The sequence below is a fragment of the Triticum dicoccoides genome, chromosome 2A (genome assembly GCF_002162155.2).
Source record: "Triticum dicoccoides isolate Atlit2015 ecotype Zavitan chromosome 2A, WEW_v2.0, whole genome shotgun sequence".
In the NCBI taxonomy this organism is placed as follows: Eukaryota; Viridiplantae; Streptophyta; class Magnoliopsida; order Poales; family Poaceae; genus Triticum; species Triticum dicoccoides.
The window spans coordinates 657,347,330-657,356,977 of NC_041382.1; the positions used below are offsets into that span (position 1 = coordinate 657,347,330).

The window sequence follows — 9,648 nt, forward strand, 5'->3', positions numbered from 1 at the left end:
TTTCGTTACCCACACAATTTGCAATAGGATAAAAAGAGATCTCTCACTTCCAACAAAACCTTGCCAAAGATGAGAATCACCTTGTTTGTGTTGCATTTGACCCAAAGTTGTCCCTCGGAGGAATTTATCACTAAGGAGATCTTGCCATAATCCTTGCTCATTGAATAACTTCCAAAGACAGTTGGATAAAAGAGCAATATTCATAAGCTCAAGACCAAGCACCCCTAACCCTATCTGGTTTTTTTGGTAAGCATACCACAGGCCAAGAAAACCAAGTGATATTTCCTGTTGTTTTTATCCCTACTCCATAGAAACCTGGCTCTAGGTCTATCATATTTTTCTTAACCCCCTTAGAAAGATCATAGAATGACAACATACAAAGAGGTAAACTAGATAGAGAGGAATTGACCAAGGTGGTTCTCCCTGCAATATTAAGAAATTTACCTAGCCATAATTCCATCCTATTCTCCACTTTCCCAACAGATGGATCACACTCACTGTTTTTAATCTCTTCTCATCTATAAGAATCTCCAAATACTTCATAAGTAACGCACCACCCCACAAAAAATTCTTCAAATAGACTAACCCTCTCTTTCTCCAACCCAATACAAATACCTTCACTTTTATGATAGTTAATGTTTTCTGTTCAAAAAGACAGAGTAGGAATTTCATGTTTGTAGCTTGCTTCAAGTCATCTTGCATGAGGAGATCAGGAGAATCGTGTCATCCTTATGCTGCAGAATGACAACATCTCCCTTTCTGAGATTTTTGGCTAGCCTAGTACTAACCCATGTTCAGTTGCTCTACCCACTGAAATATAAAGAACATCCACAACAAGGTCAAAAAGCAAGGGTGGGTGTGGGTCACCCTGTTTTAAGCCTTTGTGGGTGTCCAAATATGGACCAATTACCCCATTAACCTTGATCCCTACCTTCCCTTGAGAGATAATCTTTCATGGTCTAATCATTCCATTTGTGAGGAAATTGCTTCATCTTCAAAGTCTGAAATAAAATAGGCCATTTGACTTTCTCAAAGGCTTTTTCAAAGTCAATTTTAAAGAGAACCGCAGGAAACTTTTTTACTATGCAACTTATTGAGAATCTCATGGAGTACTAGAGCTCCTTTCAGAATATACCTCCTGTAAAAGAAAGCAATCTGAGAAGTCTTGATCACACCCTTGATAATGACAATGAGCATGTTCACTAGGACTTTGGTTATAGTGATAAATGGATGCCATAATATTAAGGCAGCCAGTATGAAGAAGACTATGCTTTTTTATAGTTATATATAAAAAAACTTCTTTTTTTTTGCGTGGAAAGACTCTGAATTTGGAAGCCACCTCGGCGGCAGCCTCTTCCTGTCGTATACGGAGAGCCAGCGACCTTGCGAGGACAGAGTTGCTCTCAGTTCCCCTTTCTCGCCAGCGACTCGCGAACCGCAACAATCAGCTAGCACCGCGCCGGAACTCGAGCAGCAGGCGAAGATGGCACCCCAGCCGGAGGAGGCGCCCAAGCCTTCGCCGGGGGAGTCTCGCGAGTGGACGCTGCGGTTCATCCAGGCCCTGGGAGTGGACGCGTCCCTCCCGGCGTCGGCGGAGCGTCCCGACGCCTACTCCGCCCTCGTCCGCGCGCTCCTGTCCTCCGCCACCGTCTCCTCCTCCCCCGCGCCGCGCGTCTCCTGCACCCTCACCGTCTCATCCGCCGCAACTGTGAGCACTAAAGCGCGACGGTCGGCGTCTCCTTTATGAAGTTGTACCTAGCGATGTGCTCTGACCGGTGGTGTCGTCGGGTGGGCTGTGCAGAACGCCTACAACACGCTCCACGGCGGCGCGGTGGCGGCCGTCGCGGAGGCCGTCGGGATGGCGTGCGCGCGTGCTGCGGCGGGGGATAAGGAGATGTTCCTCGGCGAGCTCAGCACAGCGTATCTCTCAGCCGCCCGCCTCGATGTGAGATCTACATCCCTTGCTCAATTTTACCAAACCGTGGTTTGTGTTGTTTTAATTTGATGAAGCAATTTTCGACCCTATCTGGAAGCTCCCAGTTTGGGATTTTGGGGCATGGTATTGGGGAACTAGAAAATGAAGTCCCTAATAATCGGAAGCGGTATTGGGGTAGCCCCCATTCCACTTTATTGGGGATGGATCTTATAGTGGAATTATAGTTGGAGGGTTGCTGGAGATGCTCTTATTAAGTGAACTATTTGTGATTGAGAATTAGGGTTATGTTACCTACCAAACCTCTAACCTAGGTAAAATGTACTAGCTCGTATATTATATCAGGGCTGCAATGCAACACCACTGTTACTATTTGCTTAACCTACAAACGGTACAGGTGAAGTTACACCATGGAAATTCAAGGTGTTTTTTATAATACATTTGAAGCAACTGGCAAGGTAGGGATTTGAACATATGGAGCCGGTTTGGTCAGAAACACTGGGAAATCGAAGTGGTAGCTAGTCTTAGAGATTTCCTTCACACGAAGACTTAAAAAGTTAGTACAAGACAAGATTGCCAAATAATGCTACAGATGTGCAACTCTAGCATGGATGGCCGCATAAGAAATTATGGGGATGTTAACATTTGTATATAGTTATAGTTTAATGGCATGACTAAAAGCTAGCATAGTGGAATGATAGTTGGTGTGACAATGTCTATTCTTAAATAGATATTCAACTACTTATGCTGCACAAGATATACAGAAGATGTTCCTATGTGAACACAGAAGTTGGTACCAAATATTCACAAAGTGCACATGATATGTTGTTTCATGAAATGTTTGAGCGCAGTTACTGGCAAATTTCTTCAACCAGCTATGCATGCCTGACAAATACTTGTGAACCACTTTTACTGCTTCCTCATGAAGTGTGAATGTTTTGTTGTTGTTTACCTACACATATATAGCTTCTTCTGCAATCAATCTGTACCCAAAGTCCCAAAGTGATCCGCCGTTATTTTTCTCTTTCAAGTGTTCAACCACCAGCGCTGTTTATCTCTGGATCATCTATTAGTTCTTTACTAAGAGATTGGTTGGTAAAGAACCAATGATTACTGACAGGTGAAAAGTGTTGCTAAGAGATAACAACTAATGGGGATTAGGCTACTATGTGTTCATCATAGCTGCCAGGGAGATTTAATCTGCAAAGAATCAGAGGGATAAATAGTTCTGATTTGAGTAAGATCCATTCACACCTTAGTGTTTTTGGCCTCTTAAACATTTATATGTGATGTCAGGAAAATGTAAGGGCGTAGCCTGAGATCTCTTGCAGACCAAATTCACAAATCACAAGTTGTGAGTTCCTTCTAGGGTTTTGTGATGTTCAATTGAAAGGCAGGCTATCTCAACTAGGAAATTCACCAGGGTGGGGAAGAGCGGAGGTGACCTACATATTTTGCTAATTTGGTAACAATCAGCACGCCATGTAGACTCATGATGTTGAACTGGGTTGGACCATAGGACGATCCACTCAATCAATATGCATTTCCGAGTACCGTGACTCAAATGAACTGCCTGCAGAAGCTCAATTGGCTATGTAGTTATTCAAACACATGCTATACAATTGTGGTGGGGATCTAGACAGATTGGAATTCTTTGCCTCTCATTTTCAGAATATTTCAGAACCTGTCGGAGTACAATCCTTCACACAAGTATTCCCTTTTTTAGATGATGCAAGCGTATTCCTAATGTCCGTCAACCCTTATCTATTCTTGTGCAGTCTGAAGTGGAAGTAGAAGCGCAGATACTGAGGAAGGGCAGATCTGTTGTGGTTACTACAGTTGAGTTTCGGCTCAAGGACAGCAAGAAGCTCTGCTACACATCTCGAGCCACCTTCTACATCATGCCTGTGGCAAGCCTGTAAAATCATCTCTTACGGTACATGTAACAGTTTCGTATTTGCACAATCAAAGCTTTACATGAGCATACCGTGCTATTGCACCGATAAATAAAGTAAAGACCAAATGGCAATTTACCACAAGAGAGTTTGAGATTTTTTTCCCAATGAAACATGAACTGCAATAAGGTGTTCAAACTACAAATATACTACTCGTTTATCTGTTTGATGCTTCCATCGAAGCATAGATTTGGCAGTGAGAAACATTCATCTGATGGCAATGAGAGGATCTTCAGGTTTCGTGAAATTTTCATTCTATTCTGGTTTCATGCAGCACAGTTCAGCAGTATTCAATACAGACACCACATAGCTTAGGAAGTCCAGTAGAGTGGATTTTAAAACGTTTTTGCTGAAAATCAGTTGATTGGTTTCGATTTCACCACCAGTCAAATTATGTCCGTCCAATCTGTGCACGAATCTTAGCGCCCGTTGTTTTGTTTTGTGCGTCGCTGGGCGGAGGGGTGGGCTTATTCCAGGTTCAGTTGCGGTTATTTCACCTGGTCTGGGTTCCTATCCGTTTTCCCAGTGGAAGCGTCGTGTCGCTTCGTCTTGTCCCCGCATAGCGGGAGGATGGAGAGGCAGTGGAGGCCGACGAGCAGCGTTAGGTGGGGTTAGGCTGTGTGGGGGAGGCGAGCTGCCGACGAGCTGCTGCGCGGAGCAGGGGGGAATCTGTGGAGCGAGGCGAGCTGTCTTCGAGCAGGAGGGAGGAGATGGAGGGGCTGGAGAGGAGGCCATCGGGGCTGTCCCATCTGTCACGCCACGAGCGATTGGCGGTCTGCTTGAGCAGAATCAAGGGTCTCGCCACCGGCCGCGAATTTTGGTAGTGCTTTTTGTTGCAATTTAGTTTTTTTTTGTAGTTTCCAAGTTGATCAAACTAGCCCTGATTCTGAAGCCCGCGGCGTAAATGCTTTGCCCATTCCATGTCTGCATCTTACATGCTTGCAAGCCCGCGGCGTGTTGCCACGATAGAGGAGAGTTGCGTGTGTCTTTTACTGTGTGTTTTAGTTCATTTTTGTTTTGTTGGAGGCTTGGAGCATGACCTGCAAGTTTGATAAGTCTGAATAATACTGTTGCCCACAAGCACAAACAACTTATATATGTTACAGATTAGGAATAAAAACTGAAGCGAGGTATAAATCATCAGCACAGCAGTATAAAGTTAAGGATGCAGAGCTCTTGTAAAGCTGCTGCCTTGTGACCATGAGGTCATGGGTTCAAGTCCTGGAAACAGCCTCTTACAGAAATGTAGGGAAAGGCTGCGTACTATAGACCCAAAGTGGTCGGACCCTTCCCTGGACCCTGCGCAAGCGGGAGCTACATGCACCAGGTTGCCCTTTTTTTTTTTTATGCAGAGCTCTTGTAGGACAACGAAGCTTTTTTCAGTTTATTCTTCAGTTATTTTCTAGTATTTCATTCCTTTTGTTCAACTAGTCTCTCATTTGTACCTAGTTAGTCCTCAATCATTCTTCATTAGAGAAGTTCTCTATGTCTATCATTGTTCATACTTTAATCTATTTTTTCTCATTTCAGTTTTCTCCAGTGTTTATATTCCCTTGTTTCAGATTCTTCCATTCAAACTTAATTTTCTTGCATCATTAGTTTCCTTTGTCTTTCATTCCTCAAATCCTTGATTCTCGTAATTAGTTTTATTTCATTATCTTGTTTTTTTTCTACCAGTTTTCATTCCCTCTGTTAATTACTCTTCAGTCCCTTCAGTCATCATTATCTTTTTTAATTTTTTTGCAGTATATCACTCTTCATTCGCCGTTTCTTCTTTCTTTAGTATCATCTCTCCTTTTCTCAGTTCTCAGTCTCTCTTTGGTTAGTTTTGCCTCTTCATCTAATCAGATAGTAAAGAGGTGTTTTTGAGGCAAAAGAGCATGCGTTAGTATTAGTAACGAGAGGCATTTTTTTATAAAGGGGGCAATTTTATCTGTGATTTGTCGTGTCTGGTAGATTTTTGATAAATGTGGTAATTTTATAAAGGCTTTGTTGTTGTTGTGGTAATTTTATATGTGAAATGTAATTAAGCAAGCATGGCTCTTGTGGTCTATGTGTTGCCATTCTCTTTTGCGGGTCTTTTTTTCTTGTCCATGCAATCATTTCCATACTCTTCCACTTTTCTTAGTTGTCTCTTGTACATATATAATCAACCAATCATTATTACATGTCTGGCTATATACCTCGTGGCAATCGATCCCTTCTTCCAGTGTTATCATCTAGCATTTCCTTATACACAATTGAGCATGCATGTTAGTTTAATTGCTTCCTTTAGCATTCTAATAGAAAGTTAGAAGATTTACTAAGAAGCTACTCCCTCTGTTCTTTTTTATAAGACGTTTTAGCCAGTCCAGTTTGAACTGTTTTGTGTCTGTCTGAAATGTGTAAAACGTCTTACAAAAGAGAACAGAGGGAGTATTATGGCTTCGTTTGGAACTCCTCCGCTCCGTAACTCCGCCGAGGAGTGGAGCGGCATGCAGTAGATATACGGAGAGCGGCAAACAGGCTGCTCCGCGCGCTCCGCTCCCTGGTGACGGAGTGGTGGATTGCCGAACACAGCCTATATAACTAAGCAGGAATCTCATTCCTTCCATCTGTCGGCATTCGTGCAGGGGGGTTTGCTGTTTCACAAGACACTGATGAGACCTAGTTTCAATTGGTTATATCAGCTGATGTGCTCAAGTTTCTGAATGATTGTTTCATAGAGTTAGAGGGTGTTTGTTTCCAGGAACTTATTGGTTTAGGGACTTCAAAAAGTCCCTATAAGTCCCATCTAAACCAAACAGGAGGGACTTATAGGGACTTAAAGTGGGCATTTGAGACTTATGAAATAAGACTCTCAAGGAGGGACTTATAGTTGTAATATGGTCTTTTAGTCCATGTTAAGTCCCAGTAACCAAACAGATGGGGACTTATTAGGGACTTGAGACTTATAAGTTGGGACTAAAAAAGTCCTAGGACTTATGAACCAAACAAGGCCTTAGTTTTTGGAATTTTTTGGATGTGCATTTTTGTTGCAATTTTAGTCAGTGTTTTGTGTACGTAGTTTCCAAGTCGATCAAATTAACCATGGTTTTTGAAGTTTTGAATTATTTGATGATGGATCCGACTAGTCTAAATAATACTGTTGTCCACGAGCATTACCAGCTTACATATTACACAGAATTGAATTGAGGGATAAATTTATCAGTATATAGCACATCCTATAAGTCTGACCAGATAAGCTCTTTCTCTCTCCAATTTTGTTTCAGATTTCGCTGTGCTATTCAGTTCGTGGCCTTTGGTTTTTTTTAGGGCTTTAGTGAGTAGGTTGGGAGTGGCAATCCACCTACAAGAGATTTTAACTGGATCAGACCCCTATTTCGCTTTCTTTCGCTGTGCTATTCAGTTTTTTTTAGGGCTTTAGAGCATCCAACAGCAAAGTTGCCAAAGAAGGCAGGGCAGGCTGCGTATTTGTGGCATGCGGGCTGCTACTGCAAATGTAAAACCGACGCTCGTGAATGCCAACTGCAGTTCGGACATTTCCCCTCAGAAATATTAACATTTTTTTATTTTCATAGAATCATTTTTAGTTGGAATAGTTTTTACCCATTTAGTAACATAATCAATATCAACTGCAATATGAGTGTTACCATGTGAAGTTGGAAAATGTCCCATATAACTAAAGCCCCAAATATCAAAAGATTCAATCAATGATAAATGTGCGGCGGCGGGTGTGGGATGTGGCCGTTGTGTGTGAGGTGCGCGAGGGAGTTGACAGGTGGGTCCTGCTGTCGGTGAGAGAAAAAAGAGGCAGTCAGTGAGAGAAAAAAAGAGGCAACATGGGGCGCGGCTATCATTGGATCTTGCGTGGACAGCCCCGATTAGATCGCGCACGTACCAGTTCGCGTGATGGGGTGGGCTGCGGGGTTGGCTCGGCCTGCTGGGCTGCCTGGCCTGGCTGGGCCGTTTTTTCTTTTTCTTTTTCTACTATCTGGAATTGAATTTGAATTGGTCCAAATTCATTCCAGTTCAATTTCTTTGGACTCCAGAAAATTCAAACAAACACTAGGGCTCACGTGTATCATATGAAAAATCTTTCCAGCCATTGATGCAATTTTGGAAATTCATTTTTATGCAAGAGGTCGTAATGTGGCTATTAAATAAATCTAAAAAGCAATTAGGTTTTCCAAAGTAGCCAAATTAATTCCAAAAATATCCAAAACGCACTGAAATCATGATATGCATATGAATGTCATGTTCACAACCAAATTTGAAAATTTTGGGATGTGACACAAGTGCATATGTACTGCCATGTTCGTGGGAAAGTACACACTGCTAACATAAATTGACACAGGCGACACCGAAACTGGAAGTACAAACACCAACATGGAAAGAACACTTGCACGTACAAAATCGCAAACCTACCTAGTTTTGAAAGTGTTGACACGAGGAACACATGTGAAAACTTCTCATAATTCGGGCGAATGGTTCGAAAAATATTTCAGCTTGAATTCTCATTTTTAAAACACAAAGAATCTACCCACAAAAGGTTGGAGTTCCCAATCTCCGTTTTCGTTGTATCACGACACATGGGAAGCAAAGAGCAGGTTACACTTATCCAAAGTGATTTTTTGTAGACAAGTGTTGAGAAATAACTAGGTTCAACGAAGTAGAGACAGGATCCAGGAAAATGTATTTACAAAAACATCACCACAACAATGACGAACAAATGAAACTGCTCTTTCTACAGATGAACACCTACCACTCTAATCATACATCACCACCTACATCTAAATCCTCCTGACCCCAACTTATTTAACTATCACTACAAAGAATACGTACCATGACTCCAGGTTCAAATGAAGGAATATTTACAACGGGTTTTGGACGAGAATAGCTATGAAAAAGGCTAGGCACCGCCTATCAATTGCCACATGGAGTGATACAGCAGGTTTACAAAATTACTTGCGTATGCACTCCTCGGGCTGATGATCCTTAGGATAAATGAAAACAGAGTCGACACACAGGCCGCCTTTTGTATGCGTGCAATCAATCTGCATCATAGAGAACTTGAGCTTGGTCAACTCATCCGAACTCGATATGACAAAATCACCGACATGGTAAAGGATCCAGTGTCCTGGTCCATCTAGATGGTAGTCGGATGTTGTGTGCTGGCCATCTGAAGTTGAGAGCTGAAACCGTGTCGGTTTAATGTCCCAACCGTAGATGAGCTCAGAGTCATAGACCCGACGGCCCATGCGCTTGTGTGGCCGGCCCAAGTGGAGCCGGAAGAGAAGGCTATATGAACCAGCAGGGAAGCAGAAATCAATCTCCCCAGCCACCTCCAGCCACCATATTTGCTGAAGGTAGGCAACACTATGGAATCTGTAACAGAAAAAGATAGCAGTTTAGCAGTCACTTATCTAGTAACTGTAACGATGACCATACAAAAGTGTTTAAGTATATTGCCCGCCTCTCTCCATCAGTTCGGACTTTTGAATGAGTTGGCTGGAGCATGAATTCAATATGGTATCAGAGCCAAGAGGTCTTGAGTTCAAGACCCTGCCAACGCAGTATTTAAAAAAAAATATTCTGCAATTGCCCGCCTCTCTCCATCAGTTCGGACTTTTGAATGAGTTGGCTGGAGCATGAATTCAATAAAAAGGACATCGGAAGAGAAGTACGAATGTGTGAAACTACAAGTGTCAAGAGCTCTTTTTAAGCTTGATGCTAGATCAATCAATAGCGCAATGAAGCAACTACATGCTTGAGCAGAAC

At 42.5% G+C, this 9,648-nt stretch overlaps 2 protein-coding genes across 2 annotated transcripts in view; one reads left to right on the forward strand and one right to left on the reverse strand.

Moving 5' to 3' along the window:
• The first annotated feature begins 1,375 nt into the window (after positions 1–1,375).
• LOC119356026 (acyl-coenzyme A thioesterase 13-like) lies at positions 1,376–4,063 on the forward strand. The gene is made up of 3 exons (XM_037622920.1): positions 1,376–1,708; positions 1,802–1,945; positions 3,712–4,063. The coding sequence occupies exons 1-3, from the start codon at positions 1,484–1,486 to the stop codon at positions 3,853–3,855; spliced, it is 513 nt and encodes a 170-aa protein (XP_037478817.1). The 5' UTR covers positions 1,376–1,483; the 3' UTR covers positions 3,856–4,063.
• A 4,467-nt stretch (positions 4,064–8,530) lies between these two features.
• Positions 8,531–9,648, reverse strand: part of LOC119356025 (F-box protein PP2-A13-like) — a 4,158-nt gene continuing 3,040 nt past the window's right edge. Inside the window, exon 3 of the mRNA XM_037622919.1 lies at positions 8,531–9,255. Within this exon, the coding sequence (XP_037478816.1) occupies positions 8,832–9,255 (424 nt within the window). The 3' untranslated portion in view covers positions 8,531–8,831. The remainder of the gene's footprint in view (positions 9,256–9,648) is intronic.

Excerpts from the sequence above, each read along its gene's own strand:
- LOC119356026 (XM_037622920.1), top strand. The coding sequence starts at position 1,484 with ATGGCACCCCAGCCGGAGGAGGCGCCCAAGCCTTCGCCGGGGGAGTCT. Across the intron at positions 1,709-1,801 it reads CCGTCTCATCCGCCGCAACT|AACGCCTACAACACGCTCCA; the intron begins GTGAGCACTAAA and ends TGGGCTGTGCAG. Across the intron at positions 1,946-3,711 it reads TCTCAGCCGCCCGCCTCGAT|TCTGAAGTGGAAGTAGAAGC; the intron begins GTGAGATCTACA and ends ATTCTTGTGCAG.